General features: G+C 39.8%; 1 protein-coding gene across 1 annotated transcript in view; it reads left to right on the top strand.

Annotated features, from left to right (window-relative positions):
• LOC136877493 (uncharacterized) overlaps positions 1-24,062 on the top strand; it is a 293,695-nt gene that overhangs the window by 72,128 nt on the left and 197,505 nt on the right. Inside the window, exon 4 of the mRNA XM_067151591.2 lies at positions 2,361-2,541. Within this exon, the coding sequence (XP_067007692.2) occupies positions 2,361-2,541 (181 nt within the window). The remainder of the gene's footprint in view (positions 1-2,360; positions 2,542-24,062) is intronic.

Raw genomic sequence — 24,062 nt, 5'->3', positions numbered from 1 at the left:
GGTTATTTGTGATAATTGCTTGACAGCTTCCATATATCAGAAAGAAAAGATACGGCATTGAATCATCACATCACTCTCAAAGTAATCAAAGGTACCATTACTGATTATTATTTAAGTCATTCATTAAAAATAAATATAAACTTCCAAGATTAATTTAAGTGCCAACTATATTTACTATATGTGATCTGTCACCATGTTACCAGTTATTCCTGGCATCTTATTTAATGTTATTTCTGGACATCCTGAGGTCTGTCATCTAAGAAGACTCTAATAACCAAATTTCATTATCATTCAATTACTGAGAACCTCTTCGCTGATACCATTTTATATGAGCAAATAAGCCTCCTAATTTTATTTATTTGAATTAACACATTTGTGGTTACGAATTCAGGATAATTTAAGTTTATTTTAACTTCCCTATATGGATCTGTTTTTGATGATCTACAGGTATTTAATCAACATATGCAAGCTACATGGATCGTATTTAGTGTTTTATATGGAATACTGAAGGATTGATACACGTTATGGAATCAAATACATCTACTCTCAACCTTAAATTGCATCAACTAATTAAACATCGTCAATAAAATATATCCATCTCTTCAATCTCGATGAAAAATAATTATCACCATCATTATTCTTCTTATTACTCGACCATTCTTCACATATACATCATCTGTTGCATATTTCTCATATCATATCTGATCCTTGATGATGCTTGTTGTTTAAAGGGGCCTAACATCGAAGGTCATCGGCCCTATCTGATCCTTCATCACAATAACAGCAATAATCTATCTTAACTTGACGCATATGACTTCATAATTATTATTCATCCACTTATATATTCCATTTCTTTCTCAATTTTTTTCAGATTCCTCTCAAATTCTTCAAATGTCTTCCTATGACCTCGATATAACCTGTATATGGCATTACATTATCTCCATTTCGTAGTATAATATCCTAATATAATCATAACACTAACCACAATGTCGTATCATATCAACAGCTGAAGTAAGTTAACCTCTTTATTCAATATTGATAGCATTACGAACGGATGACTTGGTTATCACTGGTTAAATATATTCTAACTCAAAGAATTTGTCATTTTGGTCAGATGACTACCTAATAACCTCCTATGTTGTCAAATCAATTGCCTTTCCACATGTAATATCACTTCTCTTGAATGTAAATTCACGACAGCACTCCACACACATATTTCATACAAATAGAAAATGGCACTTCTCAAAACATGTTATTTAAATTACTTACGGTAATATTTTAACGAACTTATCTTTTCTTTCAGTCTTCCCTTGCTGCTGTGTGTCCAAATGCTTAGGACATGTCGTCAATACGACTGTAACATTCTGTTAGTTTTCGGAAAACATCCTTCTCCGTCATCTGGGAATAGGTTTGTCGGCTTCAAATCCCCATCTTCTGACAGCCTTGCCTCAGTCTTCTTAGCACATGATGCTGGCCATTTTCTTGCGCAAACAGAATGGAAATATAGATTAAGACGGTCAGTTTCGTCATCTTAGTGTACAAAGCCTTCTATGATTTAGAAATATATTGATACTAAATGCTTCTTTCAACCGAATCATGCTAATGTCTTGCAGACTACTAATATGGCTATAAAGGTTTCAATTATACTGTGATTTTATTTCCTATAGTTGTTTCTGAACTGCTGTAGTATTTCTTCCCTTCTTGCAAGCAAGTTATGATGCGTATTTCTTTCACTTGGTATCTTGTGATGTAGCTGGTTATAATTTCCCTGCTGTATATTTCTATTTCTTAATTAAAACCTTCTTCTGTGAATGTTGTCTCCTTTCTGAATTAATATATATCGTCGCGATCTGCTTGCGTTGGTTCCTTCTCAAATGAATTTTTTAAAATAATAATAAATTTGTGACAATATTCTTTCATTCTTTTCCACCGCCTTCTAGATATTATTTCTCGGCTTGTGCTTGATAAAAGTATGATCTTCTCGACATTTACGGTTAGATTTGCATCTTATTTTTAATGTTCCGCGGTATAGTGTCCATTTTTGTTCCACAAAATTCACTGCTAACAATGAAATGGCACAATACTAAATTTTAAACTTCAAGAAAGTTTGGTAACATTAAGTATTTTAACATAATCTTCATTTAAGTAATACAGTCAGCTCACCACTTTCCTATTTTTTTAAAATCTGTTAATAGTTCATTTACATTCAGTGTTGAAAAGTTGATTATTTTTTTCTGCATATTGCATTATTCTATCAGTGCTGATGTATTTTGTTATCAGTATAACAATATTAATGTTTCTTTTTATACCTCAGGTCTCTTATAGACTCCTACAGAAATCTCTGTTGGAATATTTTGCAGGTCTTGAGAGTGGTAAATGGAAATGATGGCAGTTTGGTGTGGCAGCTAGAGCACCAGCAGTCTGTAGATCAGGAACTGCAGATTGATTCATATGCTGGCCAGTTCATACCAGATATTGATGGAGATGAAATTCAGGACATTCTTGCTGCTCATACTGAAGATTCTTCTGGTGGTGGTGCAGGTAATGTTCCATTTGATTTCCTTTCAGTAAAGGCTCATTTTATTTCTACTGTTTATTTTATCTATTTCTGTCTATTTGTGTGTACTTTTTTAAATATTAACCAGTACTGTACTTGGTTTTTGTTTCCCAGTGGGCAAGTAATAACCACCGCTGTCTCAATCTCTATATACTGCCTGCTCTGTGCCGCGAGAATTGCCTTTACAGCGACATTTTAGATGGCTGCACTTACCGCCCCCACAGCACATGTTGGTTAAATGAGATTTCGTCTGCAACACCAATATAAAATGAAAAATAATCTTTAACATGTTACTAAATGAGAACATAAATCACATACAGAAAAGAACATTTCACAGTTGAGCTTGGCTTAAGATATAGGAATGTAAAATATATAAAATCTTACCAGTTACAGGAGATATATTACAATCATCCTACTGCTGCATAGTAGATACAAATTTCAGAATTTTCTCGACACGAGTAACGGGGCACCTTTTCACTCCTTTTCTTACTGTTTTTACCAGCAGTGGACGCAAGAAATTTCCTATCACTATTTCGCTGACTCTTTGTTCATGACCAGATTTCAGGATATAATGCACATAATGCAGTGCGGCATCTGTCATGTCATTACATCCACCACCCAATCTCACTGCACTAAACAAAGCTTCTTTTGCGTCTCCACAAAATCATCTAGTGAGAAAATGAAATACCCGATTTTGTAACAGATAAGACACACATTCCACTATAGATTTCACAGTTAGCGAGACAGCATCTGCCATCTCATTAGTCATACACTTCAGTTTTCCACGTTTTGATTTGAAATGAATTATTTAATTGTACTCATTGAAATCATCATTCAACCATTGTAAATATTTTATCTGCCGGTGAATAGAAATGCACACAATCTGGATTGTTTTGCCGAATGCGCTAAGTTCTGTCAATGACGTCATGGAATGTGAAAAATTTGTAAATTGATTCCGTGAAGCGCACCGTCGATTCCATGTATGAAAAGCCTAAACATGTGTTTATAAACGAGCATCGTTTTCTTTCATGAAGCGAATAGCAGCAGTGACCGCTGGGGAAATATTTGTACTGCAGAAATCTTTTTCAAATTCCTCTGTTTATTCATAATACCGAACAGGCTTGTATGTCAGTTATCTCTGGAGGCAATAAACTTCTTTCACGTATTTGGAGGTGATGGTGCCATTGCTGTCATTTCACTGTCTAGGAACTGGGACCTCACATTTGTCAAATGGTAATAGTGAAAACTGAAAAGAAGTTTACGACTACGATAACATGGACGAGTCAGACAGGAAGTAGGCAGCAGGAAAAGAGAACTTCTTTGAAAGTCTGTTTAAAATAAAACACAACAGTTCATTCACGAGAGCAGCAGATTTTACAATATCAGTGCCTCGTACTTCAACATTGACCACGCAAACGAACTTGCCACTGGTTCGGTCGTAGAGGAGCTGTGCCTAATTAGCCATTTAATTAGCAATCACTGTTACACTCCTCTCTGTTGGTCTGAGACTTTTACATTCAGGTCTAAGTCTTTTCTTCAGTAATTGGGAAATCTCGACAAACACTATCAACATTTTCCATTTCGGCTACTTTGTGACAGAGCTGACACTAGACCAGGACCTCTGCCATATTCATAACTGTTTGGGTAAATATTCCCCACGCCACATAGTATCGAGTGATTTGTTCCGACCGCATGAATTTTGTCTCGCAAAAATGATGGGTTTCATTTTAAAGATGAACGGTCTTTTGTTCATTATATTTAGCTGCTTCCTTTACTTTATTCAGACGACCAATTTCTGAGTTGTCCCGGGATTTTCTCTGTAGTCTCTTAACTACATTATGGTTAGTCATCAGCTGTTATCTCAGACTCAGAATTCTCGATTGGAGCCTCTAATGTCTGATTTTCTGATAACTGCTGTCATTCTTACTCGTTCGAGTACTGACTTGGATTGAGACATCGTTGTTCACATGAATTTCATACTCGTCATCCAATTTTGTTTCCTGCAATTGAAGAGCTTGTTTCATAATAGACTTCTTTCAAAGAAATATCCTGCTGTCTGGTCTTTCGTGGAGCTATTTTTCTGGCTAGAAGGTAATGGGGATAATTCATAGACTGACTAGGCACGCTCTCTGGCTTCAATATGTTTTTCTTTTCTTTTTATCTTCTCTAAAATTCGGGCTACAAACACAAGAATAATTGGATAGAATCCACTGACTACCCCTGGTTAATCCTTGCCTTGATAGCGTTAAGCCAATTTTCCCAAAGTTCTTTACTTGGGGGGATTTCAGGAATCCTCACACCCGAAGAATTTTGATTTCTTGCTATGATATACAAAGAGGAACACAACAATTCATCATTTTACGACCAGACACACACACATAAATGCTCAATGCAAACGCACTGGAACACAACAACGTGGGTATGGAGATAAGTTGGGTACGGTAACTGGCGCCCCTATCGGAGGTTTACGACACTAAGAGCTCACACTGAGAAGCATGTTAACCGCATAGCATAGAGCAGGCAGTATATAGGATTGAGACGGCGGTGGTAATAACCGATATAATTAGTCGCCATCATCCATTTCCCGTGACCAACTTCTGTCGGGTTGGGATGTTCATGGCACCTTTCCAACTTCTTCTATTCAATCACCATTGTTCCTCCTTAACTGTGTTCCAATCCAGGTTTATTGTAATTGAGGCATCTATTTCCAAACAGCTCCTTGGAATGATTTTTTTTCTTCTAGTAGAACAAGTACATTCCAATGTAGTTTGCTTACTAATAACCTGTATGATCTGTCTAGATAGGTTCTTGCATAACTTAGCACATATTCTCTCCACATACATTAACAAATATTTGGACAACGGTTCTTTTGGAAATGTCTAACAGAGATCCTTTGTAATTTTTTCTCTCTGTCTTATTTGTCTGGAAAATAGATATATCACAATCTGAATAACTCATAGAACATAATCTTAGGTCAGATTTTGCCATTTTTTTCTTTACATTTTAAATTGAAAGATTGTAAATTCAAAGGAACTGCATCTATTAAACAATTATGAAAAATAGTAGCCTTCATTGTTTCAAAAGAGACAATGTTTTATTGGATTTGAAAACTAATTTATCCTTGAAACTAGTAAAACTAAACAATTTTCTAAACATCCTGATCTTCATTGAAATAATGTCCTTAAGCAAACACTGCTATCACATTAGACCATGTCATTAATATCTTCCATCAGACCACCATCATTTTCATCTTCTGAAAGGTTTTCCTCATTGTGTGCAGTATTTGACAGAAGGAGGGGCATGTCAAACTGGAGTGTTGGAATGTTTTCCCTTGTAGGGCCAAAGTGGAGCTGAAGTAACTTTCGTACATAGTCTTTCTTGGGCTGTTTCAATGGCAGACCAGATGGAATAATAGCTGGCCGAATATCTTTAGGACTTCTCCCTGGGCAACAAACTCTCCTACCTGCACCAGAATCAGTGTTGTAGGATACCTCTCCACATACAAGCACTCAGGCCGCTGCTACGTGTCCTTGCACTACAATAAATCTCTTGCAGGTGGAAAATCAAAAGTGCTACTGGCTGGGCTTCTTCACAGTACCAGTGGAAGCGTCTTTCCGTACATAGATTTGAAAGTCTTCTGCTGCTTTTAGAACAGTCCCATATTTTCTAAATACTTAATAGTATTTTTCAACCTCAACCATTGTGTCCATGATTAGCAAGCCCTTCTCAATGACTCGATCAGGTGGCATGAATGAATGGCCTGGCACTGGTGGAGCTTCAGAGTCTAACTGCTTCATCAGCATAGAAATCATTTTAGTGTTTTTATTCCAGTTTCTACAATGATCTGCGAAAAGTCACACTACTTCATATTCACATAAATTGGTATGAATGAGCCTGATGAATAGCTGAGGCAATTTCAGAAGACCCTTTGTGATGATCTTCTTCAGTCCATGTATAGAAATACCTTGTCTCGAGTTTGTGAATCCTTGGATTCCTTGTACAAGTAGAGAGCTGCCTAGAGTAAGAAGTAGGGAGCAGATTTTTATGTGCTAAAAACCTACAAATATTTTATAAAAATTTTAAAACTTGCTCCTTAAGGCAAATCGTTCTCTATATACTGTATATGTAAAATTATAGTACAGTATATTAATTTTTGATGTACCTGACTAGCTATTATGGTATTTACAAAAACGCTTGTTTTGTTTAACTATAGCAAAAAACCTATCATATTTGAAAAAATTGTACCAGTTCGTACTGACCAATCACACACTGGAATATTAATTGCTAGAAGTAGTCTCTGAATTGCAATGAACAACAAAGGTCATCTCCGAATTGTCCATCACAGATGCATGCTGATTATCTCTGAAGAACGCCTTACACTGCAAAAACAATCGTTCCACATTACAGGACGTCAGGTGTGCATAGTTAGTGGGGAATGTCACCAACACTAACACCGTAAATTTCATCAACATGAGCACCCTCCAATACTTGAGCAACTTTGCACATTTTTTTAAAACCCTCTGTTTTTTCAGAACAAATTTTGATAATTGGTCTTTCACAGTCGCTGTACCTGTGAAGCTGAGAGTGAATTTAATTTATTTTCAACAGCATGCACTTCCTTCACTGTTTCGGACAACAGGTTAGAGGATTTTTCAAGTATGTCTGTGGTTTTACACAAGATGCTTAGATTGGCAGATATAAACTCCAAATCACTTTTCAAAGTCCGGCTCCATGGCTAAATGGTTAGCATGCTGGCCTTTGGTCACAGGGGTCCCGGGTTCAATTCCCGGCAGGGTCGGCAATTTTAACCATAATTGGTTAATTCCGCTGGCACGGGGGCTGGGTGTATGTGTCGTATCATCATCATTTCATCCTCATCACGATGCACAGGTCGCCTACGGGTGTCAAATCAAAAAAGCTGCATCTGGCGAGCCGAACTCATCCTCAGACACTTCCGGCACTAAAAGCCATACGCCATTTTATTTCACTTTTCAAAGAGCTGTCTTTCAGTAACTCTTGAAAATTTTTAATTGAAGACGCATCGTTTTTTATCTAGTGCATTCACAATGGATGCGAAACTTTCCAAATTGACTGCGTAGTATACCACTGCTCTAAACCAGGTACCCCACCACGTAACCATAGGCAGAGGAGGATGTGCAAGACCTAGGTTTTTGTTTTTAAACAGATAAATTCTTGAGGGTGCTTTTACATTTTTTGCCATTAGAAAATAATTTATCCACTTTAGAATACTGAGCCCTTACAGTTTCACATAACCTGTGTACAGCATGAACTATGCAAGTTACGTGTATCATTTTCAGAAAGCTTACAGAAAGGCCTTCGGCTGCTTTTTTTCATGTAAGCTGCACTATCAATAAGTAGAAGTAATACATTGTTGTATTTTACACCTTTTGGCCAAAGTAAGTGCATGGCATCATTAAACAACCTAGCTATAGTGACATGGTTTGCAGCAAGCATTTCTTTACATGCTAGCAAATAAGAATGTTCACAGGCGGTTTTTCCATTCTTCAACACACCAACTTCCAACATTTCCTACTTATCTGTCGCTTGAATCAGTGGTTTCTTCAATGCTTACCCACAGTTTCTCGCTATCACATACTGCCAAAATTCTTTGTAAAGTTTCTTCGTAGCATTTTGGAAGATAGTTTTCCTTAATGTGGATTCATCTGGAGGCTCAAAATTAATGTATTTTGTTAGGAAATTTCTCATTCCCGGATTATGTATTTTGCCAAGACGAATGTCCGCACAAATCTAGATAGTATCAGGAGTATTTGGATGGGCCTACTTTTGAAGTAACTGGTTCATCTATTAATTGTCGCGAAGGCACACGTGAAGCAGCCGCAATGTGCTTATTTCCAGACAAATGCTGGGTTACTTGAGGATGTTGATCTGCACTTACTGCTTTACCACATGTTTGGCAAAACAGTGAAAATGTTTTTAAATTCCTGTACGTATTGTTGAAGAAAGAATGCAAAAGGATGGGATCTAGACAAGTAGAAAGAAAAGAGTGTGAGGGATTGTTTCAAGGAACATGTTGCACAAGGGGTAAATGGAAAAGCTGAAGGAAACACAATAGAGTGGATAGTCATGAAAAGTGAAGTCAGTAGTGCTGCTGAAGAAATGTTAGAAAGGAAGAAAAGATCAACTAAGAATCAGTGGATAACTCAGAAGATACTAGACCTGATTGATGAACGACAAAAATACAAGAATGCTAGAAATGAAGAGGGCAGAAAAGAATACAGGCAATTAAAGAATCAAGTGGATAGAAAGTGCAAGGTAGCTAAGGAAGAATGGCTGAAGGAGAAGTGCAAGGATGTTGAAGGTTGTATGGTCCTGGGAAAGGTAGATGCTGCATACATGAAAATCAAGGAAACCTTTGGAGAAAGGAAATCTAAGTGTATGAATATTAAGAGCTCAGATGGAAAGCCACTTCTAAGGAAAGAAGACAAAGCAGAAAGATGGCAGGACCATATCCAACAGTTGTATCACGGTAAAGATGTAGATAGTTTGGTTCTGGAACATGAAGAGGCTGTTGATGCTAATGAAATGGGAGACCCAATTTTGAGGTCAGAGTTTGACAGAGCTGTGAGTGACCTAAATAGGAACAAGGCACCGGGAATTGATGACATTCCCTCTGAATTACTGACTGCCTTAGGAGAAACTAGCATGGCAAGGTTATTCCATTTAGTGTGTAAGATGTACAAGACAGGAGAAGTCCCATCCGATATTCGGCAGAATGTTGTTATACCTATTCCCAAGAAAGCCGGTGCTGAAAGGTGTGAAAGCTACCGCACCATTAGTTTAGTATCTCATGCCTGCAAAATTTTAACACATATTATTTACAGAAGAATGAAGAAACACGTTGAAGCTGAGTTGGGAGAAGATCAGTTTGGCTTCAGAAGAAATGTGGGAACACGTGAAGCAATCCTGACTTTACGTCTGATCTTAGAGGATCGAATCAAGAAAGACGAGCCCACATACATGACATTCGTAGATCTAGAAAAAGCATTCGATAATGTTGATTGGACCAAGCTATTTAAGATTCTAAAGATGATTGGGATCAGATACCAAGAACGAAGAATTATCTACAATCTGTATAAAAATCAGTCTGCAGTGATAAGAATCGAGGGCTTTGAAAAAGAAGCAGCAATCCAGAAAGGAGTGAGGCAAGGCTGCAGTTTGTCCCCTCTCCTTTTCAGTGTTTACATAGAACAGGCAGTAAAGGAAATCAAAGAGGAATTTGGAAAGGGAATCACAGTCCAAGGAGAGGAAATCAAAACTTTGAGATTTGCCGATTATATTGTTATTTTATCTGAGACTGAAGAAGATCTGAGACTGAAGATGAGAATAAATAAGTCCAAAACAAAAGTAATGGAGTGCAGTTGAACAAAGGCAGGTGATGCAGGAAATATTAGATTAGGAAGTGAAGTCTTGAAGGAAGTAGATGAAAATTGTTATTTGGGTAGTAAAATAACTAACGATGGCAGAAGTAAGGAGGACATAAGATGCAGACTAGCACAAGCAAGGAAGAGCTTTCTTAAGAAAAGAAATTTGCTCACTTCAAACATTGATATAGGAATTAGAAAGATCTTTTTGAAGATTTTCGTGTGGAGCGTGGCATTGTATGGAAGTGAAACATGGATGATAACTAGTGTTGTATGTCCGGCGCTCCCTTCTCGCTCCGCCAGCCAGCAGCACGCGCGCCTGTGTATCATTCTGCTAGCTTCGACGCGCAGCCCTCAGTGCGCGTGCCTAACCATCGAGTGTACTATAAATAGGAGCTCCCTGCCTGCTCACTTGCCCACTTGCCCCGGTGTCCAGCTCCAGAATACACCCTACGTCGAGCACGGAGGCTACTCCTCTTGAAAATGTGCTTCGACCAGGTGGACTGAATTTCTGGCAGTACGAGGTTTCACCTCTGGTCACCGCTCCCTTACCTGTTTCCACTGCCTATGTTCCGTAATTCTTTTACAAGCCATTTTCATTCCCTAAGTTATGCAAGCTCCCTTAGTTTCGCTAGGTGGAATTTCTTCAATCAATTGAACTTGCTTTTTAGGAATTCAGGCACTTCAACAAACAAGGACTCTCAAAGACATTTATGTTAGTGTGCCAGATAGTTTTCGACTATCAACGTGTCAATTCACAAAGACTATCTTTTCAAGATAGAAGTGTATATAAAGACTGTAAACCTGTACATATTGTATAAAGACAGACTTTTCTCAAGATTCAATATTCCTTTTTGCTTCAAAATAAATTTCAGTTATTTGTGTAAATATCATAAAGTGAAGCAATAAAAGTTGTGTTTTGTAAACTTCAACCTTGGTTACAACACAACTCTATGGCGACGAGGTAAAAAAGCACCACCCTACAATTCTTCGACACCAGTTGCCAACTCTATGGCGACGAGGTAAAAACGCAACCACCTACAATTCTTCGACCCCAGTTGCCAACTCTATGGCGACGAAGTAAAAAAGCAACAAACTACACGTCATCAGCCCCAATCGCCAACTCTATAGCAACGAGGTAAACACGACACTACAATTCAACAGGCCCAGTTGTCAACTCTACGGCGAAGTGCTAAACAACAACGACACTCCAACCAGTTCTGACACACAGCTTACCTTACTCTTTCTTGCTCGCATCTCGCAATGGCTACTGCGGAACAACTCGCTACTGTCTTCCAAGCCTTACAGCAGCAACAACAACAGTTTATGCAACAACAACAAGCAGCATTAATTCAGGCTATTCAAGCTATTTCTGTCTCTACACAGCCATCAGCTATTCCTCCGTTCTCTGCTTTTGATCCAGCTAAGGAAGAATGGTCAGTTTATTTAGCCCGTTTACAACAGCATTTCATCTGCCATTCTGTCACAGATGATCAACGCCGCCGCGCACTATTTCTTAGTTCGGTTGGCAATGCTACGTGTGAATTACTACGTAAATTAAGTCCGGAAGAACACTTATCTGAGGTACCCTTCACGCAGCTCTTGGCCCGTCTCACAGAACACTATGCCAAAGCTCCTCACATAGTGGCTGCTCGCTATAAATTTTTTCAGTGCAGAAAGCAACCCCATCAGACACATACTGAATGGATAACTGAATTGCGTGGTCTAGCTAAACCCTGCCAGTTCATCTGCTCCAAGGACGGTTGTGGTTCATCCTACACTGATTCTCTCATTCGGGACATGATAATTTTACATACTCCTGAAGACAAAATACGTTTTGACGCTGTCAAACAGAGTAACCCTTCTTTAGAAGACGTCCAGCGTATTGCTACGGTTTATGAGCTTACTACCAAGACTGCCGCAGCCATAGCTTCTCCACACGAAGTTGCACAAGTCTCGCCTCAGGCCCGCAAGTCCTCTGCTACAGTGCACCGTACGGATAAGGCGCTCTCCACCAAGCATTATCGCCAGGTTCCCTCTCGCAATGCTACACGGAAGCCCAATTCTAAAAGCACCTCGAAACTCCTGCCTTCCTGCCGAGGTTGTTTCAAGCATCATGAACGTCGTGACTGTCGTTTTTTCAAAGCTACTTGTGAACGATGTAATAAACTTGGACACATTAAGACTGTCTGTCAAAGTTCGCTCCGCCCTGCTAAGACTACTGCAGCACGCCGGAAGCATATACAGCCCCGCCAAGACATGGAAGTTGATCAGATCAATCTTATTCTTCCCACAAAGGATTCTCACAAAATCATCATTCCTCTCTCATTCTCTGATCGATCTGTCGATTTTCAATTAGATACTGGATCACCTGTCTCTATTATTAACCTGACTACCTACCACGACTTAGGTTCACCTTCATGCTCTCCAGCTGACATCCAGCTCGTGACATTTAACAAGAAGAAAATTGACATCAAAGGTCAAATCAAGCTTCAGGCTAGTTATAAAGGAATTCAGAAGGCCATTCCTCTTCTCGTAGTTAACAACTACACTGCATCAAACATTATGGGCATGGATCTATTTAACTTATTTGGTTTCCAGATACATGACAACATTAACGTCGTATCTACATTGCATCCTACTTCTGACGTTACCGCTCTCCTAGCGCAGTTTCCTGAAGTCTTCGACTCTCAGCTCGGAACAGCCAAAGACTATACAGCTCACATACAGCTGAAATCCGGAGCTAAGCCTCGCTTCCTCAAAGCTCGTCCAGTACCCCTAGCACTTCAAGACCAGGTCACGAAAGAATTAGAAAGATGGATACAAACTGGAATTGTTGTCCCAGTTACTTCTAGTCAATGGGCTACTCCACTCGTGGTAATCAAGAAAACTGATGGTAATGTTCGACTTTGTGGCGATTTTCGATCTACAGTCAACGCACAACTCGACACAGATATCTTTCCTATTCCACGTCCAGAAGACTTATTCCGTCGTCTCTCTGGTGGACAATTCTTCTCTCGAGTTGATCTTAAAGAAGCATATCTCCAGCTACTTTTAGACGAAGAATCTAAGAACTTTCTCACACTCAACACTCCTCTCGGACTGCTCCAGCTCCAGCGGCTCCCATTCGGTGTTTCATCCTCAGCGGCTATTTTTCAGCGCTATTTGGCTCAACTCACCGCCTCCATTCCCGGTTGTGCTAACTACCTGGATGATATTATTGTTACTGGAAAAGATCATCAGGAACATCTTACCAATCTATGCCTCCTTCTCCAGAAATTGAAAGACAATGGCCTACGAGCGAATCTCGCTAAATGTACCTTCTTTCAGCCTCAAGTTCACTACCTAGGACATATACTTGATAAGAATGGAATTCGTCCTAGTACACAGAATGTCTCAGCGATAGTAAACATGCCAGCACCTCAGAACCTCAAGCAGCTTCAGTCCTTCATAGGCAAAGCGAACTATTATAATAAGTTTATTCCACGCTTCGCTACAGTGGCAGCTCCATTAAACGCTCTACGTAAAAAAGGTGTTAAGTTTCAGTGGACTCCGCAATGCCAACAGGCATGGAAAACAATCAACAACGCCTTAATTCAAGCTATACAACTCACTCATTTTCAGCCCGACAAGATCATCACGCTAGCTACTGACGCTTCAGACTACGGTGTCGGTGCCGTTCTCTCCCAGAAGGATCGTCATGGACAAGAACGCCCCATCGCCTTCGCTTCGAAAACACTTAATGACCATCAACGTCGATACTCACAGATAGAGAAAGAAGCTTTAGCCATCATCTTTGGTATTCGCCGTTTCAATGAATATCTCTATGGCAACCATTTCCTGATCATTACCGATCATAAGCCTCTTGTACACTTATTCCATCCTGGTAATAAAATCCCAGAGAATTCCCTCAGAAAGCTTCAAAGATGGTCCATGTTCCTTTCTGATTATTCCTATCAGATTGTATATCGAGCCACATCCCAGCATTGTAATGCTGATGCCCTCTCCCGCTTACCCGTTGGTCCTGATACTGCCTTCGATTCTCAAGAATCTGAATGTCTTCAGTTGGACATAGAACTTGAAGATACTGTATCCAGTTTTCCTATTGATGCTACCTGCATAGCTAAAGCTACGGATAAGGACAGTACACTTGCTACTGTACGTACTTACATCCGCAACGGTTGGCCTCTTCAGAGCACACTTCCTGCCCACCTGCAACCTTATCATCGTATGCAGCATCGTCTCACGACTCGTGCCGGAGTTGTATTACTAGAAGCAGGCACCATCTTCCGAGTGGTTATCCCACTTAGCCTACAGAAACAAGTTCTCGAATTATTACACCAAAGCCATTGGGGTATCTCCAGAACAAAGCAACTCGCCCGTCAACACTGCTACTGGCCCGGTATTGATGCCGCCATCGAAAAGCTAATACGTCATTGCGAGCAATGTCAAACGAATCAGAACGCCCCGTCTTCTGATCTTGCTTCATGGCCTCCTGCTACTACTCCATGGGAACGAGTTCACATCGATTTCGCAGGTCCTTTCCTCAATTCCATGTGGTTAATAGTCATCGATTCACTGTCAAACTTTCCATATGTTGTGGATATGCATTCGACTACTACAACAGAAGCTACCATTCGTGCTCTCCAGAAAATCTTTACTACAGAAGGTTTACCGCAAGTACTCATTTCAGACAACGGACCTCAATTTACAGCTACTGCTTTTCAGAACTTTTGTACACATAATGGCATTCGTCATATCCTTGCACCACCTTTTCACCCTCAATCTAATGGTGAAGCTGAACGCTTCGTCCAAACATTTAAAAGAAGTATGAAGAAAGCTGTCTCTTCAGGCTTAACTAAAGACCAAGCCTTGCTCCAACTCTTAAACAACTACAGAACTCTACCAGGCGCTGATAATATCACTCCTGCACAGAAGCTCCATGGACGACCTCACAGAACTTTACTTTCTCTGTTACAGCCTCTTCCGGCCCAGCATAAGGCATCACCAACGAAGTTCTCCCTCAACGACAAGGTCTACACCAGGACATTCAAATCCAACCCACTCTGGATACCTGGAGTCATCTGCAGATCTTTGGGTCATCGTCTATACGAGATACAGACTACGGAGAAACGTATCTGCCGCCATCAAGATCAGATACGTCTGCGCTACCGCCCCTGTCCAGCTATTGATGCTATTGCTAAACCAGATAAATCTATTGCTGAACGAGCTTTAGATCATTTAATAACAATGGGTTCCTTTCAGGACGAGACAGCGCCACTCCGCCCAGTTCCAGCTCCGGACAATACAACAGAGTCATCAGCAGCTCCGCCCCAGCATCGCAGTCGCCGCCAGCGCCGCCGCCGTTTCACGCCGTACCAGCGTATTTAGGAGGGGAGGGTGTTGTATGTCCGGCGCTCCCTTCTCGCTCCGCCAGCCAGCAGCACGCGCGCCTGTGTATCATTCTGCTAGCTTCGACGCGCAGCCCTCAGTGCGCGTGCCTAACCATCGAGTGTACTATAAATAGGAGCTCCCTGCCTGCTCACTTGCCCACTTGCCCCGGTGTCCAGCTCCAGAATACACCCTACGTCGAGCACGGAGGCTACTCCTCTTGAAAATGTGCTTCGACCAGGTGGACTGAATTTCTGGCAGTACGAGGTTTCACCTCTGGTCACCGCTCCCTTACCTGTTTCCACTGCCTATGTTCCGTAATTCTTTTACAAGCCATTTTCATTCCCTAAGTTATGCAAGCTCCCTTAGTTTCGCTAGGTGGAATTTCTTCAATCAATTGAACTTGCTTTTTAGGAATTCAGGCACTTCAACAAACAAGGACTCTCAAAGACATTTATGTTAGTGTGCCAGATAGTTTTCGACTATCAACGTGTCAATTCACAAAGACTATCTTTTCAAGATAGAAGTGTATATAAAGACTGTAAACCTGTACATATTGTATAAAGACAGACTTTTCTCAAGATTCAATATTCCTTTTTGCTTCAAAATAAATTTCAGTTATTTGTGTAAATATCATAAAGTGAAGCAATAAAAGTTGTGTTTTGTAAACTTCAACCTTGGTTACAACAACTAGCTCAGAAAGAAAGAGAATAGAAGCTTTTGAAATGTGGTGTTACAGAAGAATGCTGAAGGTGAGATGGACAGATAAGAGATACTGAATCAAATTGGTGAGAGGAGATTGATTTGGCTAAACTTGACGAGAAGAAGAGGTAGAATAATAGGACCCATCTTAAGACACCCAGGACTTATTCAGTTGGTTTTTGAAGGAAGTGTAGGTGGTAAGAACAGTAGGGGTAGACCAAGATATGAATATGGCAAGCAGATTAGAGCAGATGTAGGATGCAATAGTTACGTAGAAATGAAAAGTTGAGCATAGGATAGGGGTGGCATGGAGAGCTGCATCAAACCAGTCTATGGACTGATGACTCAAACAACAACATTGTTGAAGATGTGATCTTGTACTCTACTTCACTTTCAGCATTGTTCTGCAGGTTACGCACGCATTTACGGTAGATCACTGTTTCAATAAAAAAGAATAGTAGCAGACATTGAAAGAAATATATCTTCTCTCTTAGAAATTCAGAAAAATTCACATGGCCACGGGAATGATATATGACCCGAACAACTAACCTTACTCTTAGGAGTGACAAAATCCGACTGAAAATATCTTTCCAGTCCCCAGTGCGCATTTTAATTTATGGTATTCCGCGTTACTTTATCTGTCTGTGATTGTCTTTTGCTGACATTCTATAAACAAAACCAAAGCTGGCTGACTAATACGAGCAAGTAAGGTATATTTAGTCGCCTAATACGAGCAAGTAAGGTATATTTAGTCAGTGACCAGCAAGTCTTCGAACTTCTAGAGCAGTGGTTCCCAACCTTTTCCAGCTGACGCCCCCCTTTTCAGGTACGGGTGGTCATCGCGCCCCCCCCCCCCCCATCCCCCGTCATTTCTATAACCTCTCCGATAAACTGACCTGGAGGATATAGACCTAACCTAATGACACTACGTAATGAATTATTCCGTTATTCAATTATTTACGAAAAAATAATATGAAGTACGAGCTTTATATCAATGACATACTAACTTAATTTGAGCACAATACAAAGAACACACTTTTACAATAAATCCTGAAATTAGTCAACAAATGTCAGTGAGAGGGTTGACACTGGTTTCTCTTGGTAAGATTCGGTATGTTTGGTTTGATATTTGACAGAGCACAGCGGAGATCACTTGCAACATCAAACCGACAGCGCTGCTTTGTTTTTATGACACTCAGCGTTGAAAATCCTGACTCGCATAAATATGTCGTTGAAAATGGGACAATGGCACGCAATGCTTCTTTGGCCATTTCAGGATACATTGCAAGACAGTTTACCCAAACCTCGGCCAGTCCTAATATTTAGTAATCATCTTTTAGCTTTGAATCACACTTCAAATCTATGGCTCTTCTTGAAGTTGTGCTGGCAATGCTTCAATATCAATGGCAAACGGACTTCTTGTTAACATCCAGGACCATTCATCTGACGAGGTATCAGGAAAGTAGAAATTGAATTATTGTGCCAGGGAATCCAAATGTGACTGAATTTGCACCTTAAGTTTATTACGATCACGTTCATTTTCCGGCAAAATTTCATTGGAGGTGGTGAAAGGATGAGAAGTTGTTCAACTGAAGCCGGCGTTTCCATAACCGTATTTTTTCCAGGAAAGCTCTGATGGCATCATAAGAAAGCATAATATTGGAGTTTTTGCCTTGGAGCTTTAAGTTCGAACTGTTCAAAGCTTCAAAAAATCGCAATGATATGCCAATGAGACGATAAAATTCGCATTAGTAAACACTTCATACAGATCGTTCTTACCTCCACCAAGAAGAAAAATTTCAACTTCAGACTTTAATTCAAACAGCATGTTCCCTTTTGATAGCCAGCAAAAAGGAGAGTTTTGTGATCGGCTTGAAGGTCAACACAAAGGGCTTCAAACAATCTTGTCTGTAAAGAACTATTCTTCACAGAGTTCACAATTCTTATAGCGACTTTTAGAGTGTTATTAAAATCTTGGGGCAAGGTTTTGGCCGCCAAAGCCTGCCTGTGAATTATACAGTGGGTTCCCATGATGTTTGGGCTTTTATCTTTCGCCAATTTGAGAAACCCAGAACGTGACCCAATCATAGCAGGTGCACCATCCGTACATACACCCACTGCATTTTCCCAGGAAAGTCCACGTTCTTGGAAAAAACTATCGATGGCAGAAAACACATCACAAGCTTTCAAAGTTGTTTTCAAACATTGGTAGAAGAAAATTTCTTCTCTTAAAATTCCATTGTCGACAAATCGACAATATACAATCAGTTGACACAACGGGCCACATCGGTTGTTTCATCACACTGATTTGAAAACACTGGAGATTCTTTCACCTCCAAAATTTGCATTTTAATGTCTTCTGACAGTTCTTGAAGCCTGCACTTCACTGTGTTATCAAAAAGAGAAATTTTAGACAATTTCTGCCGACTCCCTTCATCCAAAACTATATTTACGGATAATAACATACATGGCTTTATTAATGTTTCCCCAAATGTATATGTTTTTTTGTCTTTGGCAATCAGAAGAGGTAGTTCATATGATGCTTCCACTACTTTCTCATTTTCTTGGTTAAAAGTACCCGATGAATCTAATTTCATACGTTTTAGTGAGTTGAGCTTAGTTGCAAAAAATTATGTGTGTTTGTCTTTTAAGCCTGAATGCTTCGTGTTTAAATGTCTCTCCAAACGCACAGGCCTCATCGCATCGTTACGCAGAACGCAGTAGCAGATTACGCATTGAGGCTGTTGTATTCCGTTCCGTTCAAAGACTGTGAAGCCAATTTAATGTAGTCATCATTGTACAGTCTCTCCTTGGACATCGTTTTCAATTTTTTTAAGTCACTATATTAAATAACACAATTCACACAGTCGCACTGTTACAGCGAAGCATACACAACAGTCACAATAAACTTGACAGATACGTCCACTGCGAAAGTATATGAGGCACAGAATCAACAGTCGAAGGGCTTGGCCACTGATGGTCTATCGGCGATGTGTTGTCATGGCCATTACTGCGCCATCTCTGATGGTACAGTTATACTATGTAGCTCTCGCCAATTTGACTGCAAGGGAAGAATAAGAATATATAGGGGTGGGAACAGAGCATTCAAGGACGAGCTACCCACAAAACGAGTCTATATGCCGCAGAGTGAGAGGGAAGGAGGAACTTCCACTTCATTTGTTGCTTCTGAAACTCCGATATTCTTTGTTCTTCAGAGTTAATGTCGACTCCTGACTGTAGTAACTTATTGCCTGTTAAGATCTTTGGTGAGAAAATGTGACTGTTTCATTAATTGCTGTGGTTAAACATTAATTAGTTGTAGCCCAAAATACCAGTAGGCCTACATGGAATTTCACGCTAGCCGTGAAAGCCTAACATCTTATATTAAATACATTTATAATTTAGCCTACTATTGTTACCTTATCTCCTGTTGTTCTCGCCACTAGATCAATTTGATATAATACCGACATTTATACAAGTACCTCCTTCATGTGATATATTTTGTTTATGAGAAAACCCTTGTACAGTATGTAACAATAATACTGGAAAATGAAAGCAACTACTACATCGTTGATGACTGGAAATATGTCGCGTCTGGTCATAGTTTACTTTCACGCAAGTAGGTCCACAAAGTGTGCAATTAAACGTGCGTTGATTGGTCTTGTTCCCGCACCTGCTCTCAGGCTTAATTTTGCTCCTCACAACACAGCAAATTCCTTATTTCACCTCCAACCTCGCGGCTCCGCAGAGGTTTGTGTCGACAGTAGGCAATTACCAGTGCTTTTGAACGATTGACTTGGCGCGACAATCACTTGGAGAGATTCGAAAAATGTTTATTACACAAAATTGTAATTTTCGAGTTTAAAAAAATAATTCGGAAATCACATCACACCCCCCCCTGATAAAGCCCCACGCCCCCCAGGTTGGGAACCCCTGTTCTAGAGGGAAGTCCATAAATAGCCACAACATTCAGAAATATGATGTAGGATACACTGTAACTGTAAAATGAGAATATGAGCACCATTTTGTAACACAGTAGCATTTTAAATTTTATTGAGTAACAAATATCGCCGATTTATGTGCTTATTATGGATTTTCTTAAGATATGTATTTACATTTTTTTTAAATATGAAAATATGTATTTTAATGTGAAATAAGGTTAGGTTTTAATGCTTGGGGATACACAATAGGAATAATAAATGTTGTATATTGTGTTAAAACATGTGGAAAAAAAGTAATTACATAAAAATCCGCTCCCTAGTAATAAGCAGCTTCGTCAGATACTTTAAGAGGTAACAGCATATTCTTTTGAGAATCAAAAAGTAATTTGTCTGACTTTTGAAAATGTGTGTGGAGGTGTTCGAGGAATGCATTGGCTTTACATTTATGGTTCTCAGATTCAATCTCCAAGGACCTGTTGTTTTCTACCTTAAGCCTCTCTTCATACTGAATGCAGTTGGAATATTTGTCAGTTGCTAGTTTATTGAAACTTGTTATATTCATTGCAAAAAGTCTTTCTAAAGGACGCATAATTCCCTTTTAGATTGTCATTAGTACAGGCATTGCTATAAGCGTCCCATAGTCGTTGAATTGTGAGAGTGGGAACAAGGTACATCTTGTTAGTGTTTTTATTCTGCCAATAATGGCTATCAGTAATTACCAAAAGTTCAGAGAACATTTTGACATTGTTGCATTTATCAGTGTATAAACAAGAACGATATTCACATCCTCAATATTCTCTCATAGGCAGATATGTTTGAGGGTGGAATCTCTGCACACCTTTTTTATTGATTTTATTTTTGATTTTTGATTTTATTTTATTTTTTATTGATTATTTATGCTTAAGAAAGCACGTTGACAAATCTAGATTTGTTTCACTGAATCACGACACTTGATGGGAATATACTGTAGTACTCATGCCGGTATTGGATATATTTCTCATGTTCATCTCCGCTTCTGTCATGTTTAGGGATTTCTGTAGAAGTATATTTTAAAATAATGTTATCCTGATCAACTTTAACAGTTTCAAAATCACATTGGTGTGGGTAGAACATTTGATAGAACCTACGTACATCTTGCGTTGTCATGAACACTGATACTTTCCTTCCTTTATGGTCACACCTTGGAAGAGTAGGAAGTCTTTGAGATGAATGTCTGGCTGTCTTATCCCTATTTTTTCTCCATGCAGTAGGATTTTGTTTCTTTTTTCGTCCTTTGCCTTCGTTCATAGTCACAAACCCATCAGTTGTAATACGAAAGTACTGTACTTTGAAAAGTTGAAAACACTGAAACCTATTCAATCATTCATAGCAAATAAACAAGAAATATAGCACCAAGTCGATTCAGATTTGTTAAGAAGGAAGCCATACTTGCCAGTGTCTACTCCGTTAAATGTAACTTAAAAGCTTTTCAGTCTGTCGAACACACAAGTTCAATATAAATACAGTAACACATTTAATGTTTGGAAATATTTATGTTCATTTCTGTCCAAACACCTAGGAATTTGGAATTTGGAACTTGGTTTTAATGAAGTCCTGCTTTGTCTCCACTCCAGCATACAATGCAAGGTGTTTAAAAAAAAAAAAAAATTGCTCTTTCATTGGCTCGAATGTGATATTTTCTGTACAGATGATAATGGAGAAACACTGGGAAAAAGAAAAAAAAAGTTATTTTTGTTTTCCTAGGCTTATGACAGTGGTTCACGTTTGTGGGTTACTGTAGTCACGTACTAGTTCGTGAACCATGGGCAACGGCTGAGTGGCCTGGTAAGTGGTCCTGAGAGTCGGGATACCAGTTGCTATGGAATGGGAGTGGGCATCTCGGACATATTCTGAGTCCTGGCCCTCCTTGTGCTCAGGCGGCTAGGACTATACAATCCACCGGTGGTCCATAACCCGTTAGAGGAGAGGTCCTCACTTGGACTATGTGCAAGTAGGGTAGCATCCTGCTTCATGAATTTACCGAGCGCAGAACATTTTAAGCAAGCCTCGGACCTATGGGAGCAATGCAGTCCCACTCCCATTTGGCAGGCGAGGGACTTCTTGGAAACAACTTGGCAAACGAAATGGAATTCGATGGGGAGCTATCAATATTAATGGGGCTTATGGAAGAAAGAAGGTAGAACTGGCTGAGTCAGCAAAGAGGATGCATCTGGATGTGCTAGGAGTAAGTGATATTCGGGTAAGGGGAGATAACGAGGAAGAGATAGGAGACTATAAAGTGTACTTGACAGGTGTTAGAAAGGGAAGGGCAGAGTCTGGGGTAGGGCTCTTTATCAGGAATACCATTGCACGCAACATAGTTTCTGTTAGGCACGTAAATGAGTGAATGATGTGGGTAGATTTGTCAGTTGGAGGAATTAGGACTAGAATTGTGTCCGTGTATTCACCATGTGAGGGTGCAGATGAGGATGAATTTGACAAGTTTTATGAAGCATTGAGTGAGATCGTGGTCAGGGTCAACAGCAAGGATAGAATAGTGCTAATGGGCGATTTCAATGCGAGAGTTGGGAATAGAACTGAAGGATATGAAAGGGTGATTTGTAATGTGGGGAAGATATGGAAGCTAATGGGAATGGGAAGCATTTGCTGGACTTCTGTGCTAGTATGGGTTTAGCTGTTACGAATACATTCTTCAAGCATAAGGCTATCTGCTACACGTGGGAGGCTAGGGGTACCAGATCCTTAATAGACTATATCTTAACAGACTCAAATTCAGGAAATCTGTTAGGAATGTACAAGTTTTCTGGGGATTTTTCGATGATACAGGCCACTATCTGATCTGTAGTGAACTAAGTATCTCTAGGCCTAGGGTAGAGAAAGTGAAATCTGTCTGCAAATGAATAAGGGTAGAAAATCTCCAGGACGAGGAAATTAGACAGAAGTACATGGATATGATTAGTGAGAAGTTTCGAACAGTAGACAGTAAGCAGGTTCAGGATATGGGTGGCATACAGGGATGCTGTAGTAGAAACAGCAAGGGAATGCCTAGGAACAACTGTGTGTAAAGATGGGAAAAGGCGAACATCTTGGTGGAATGATAAAGTGAGAGCAGCTTGTAAACGTAAAAAGAAGGCTTATCAGAAATGGCTCCAAACAAGGGCTGATGCAGACAGGGATTTGTATGTAGATGAAAGAAACAGAGCAAAACAAATAGTTGTTGAATCCAAAAAGAAGTCATGGGAAGATTTTGGTAACAACCTGGAAAGGCTAGGTCAAGCAGCAGGGAAACCTTTCTGGACAGTAATAAAGAATCTCAGGAAGGGAGGGAAAAAGGAAATGAACAGTGTTTTGCGTAATTCAGGTGAACTCATAATAGATCCCAGGGAATCACTGGAGAGGTGGAGGGAATATTTTGAACATCTCAATGTAAAAGGAAATCATTCTGGTGGTGCTGCGAACAGCCAAGCTCATGGGGAGGAGGAAAATGATGTTGGTGAAATTATGCTTGAGGAAGTGGAAAGGATGGTAAATAAACTCCATTGTCATACGGCAGCAGGAATAGATGAAATTAGACCTGAAATGGTGAAGTATAGTGGGAAGGCAGGGATGAAATGGCTTCATAGAGTAATAAAATTAGCATGGAGTGTTGGTAAGGTACCTTCAGATTGGGCAAAAGCAGTAATTGCACCTATCTATAAGCAAGGGAACAGGAAAGATTGCAACAACTATCGAGGTATCTCATTGATTAGTATACCAGGCAAAGTATTCACTGGCATCTTGGAAGGGAGGGTGCGATCAGTCGTTGAGAGGAAGTTGGATGAAAACCAGTGTGGTTTCAGACCACAGAGAGGCTGTCAGGATCTGTGTGGTTTCAGACCACAGAGAGGCTGTCAGGATCAGATTTTCAGTATGCGCCAGGTAATTGAAAAATGCTACGAGAGGAATAGACAGTTGTGTTTCTGTTTTGTAGATCTAGAGAAAGCATATGACAGGGTACCGAGGGAAAAGATGTTTGCCATACTGGGGGACTATGGAATTAAAGGTAGATTATTAAAAGCAATCAAAGGC

This window comes from Anabrus simplex, chromosome 7 (genome assembly GCF_040414725.1).
Source record: "Anabrus simplex isolate iqAnaSimp1 chromosome 7, ASM4041472v1, whole genome shotgun sequence".
NCBI classification, from domain to species: domain Eukaryota; kingdom Metazoa; phylum Arthropoda; class Insecta; order Orthoptera; family Tettigoniidae; genus Anabrus; species Anabrus simplex.
The sequence above is the reverse complement of the archived record's forward strand: the minus strand, read 5'-3'. Positions and strand labels throughout refer to the sequence as shown.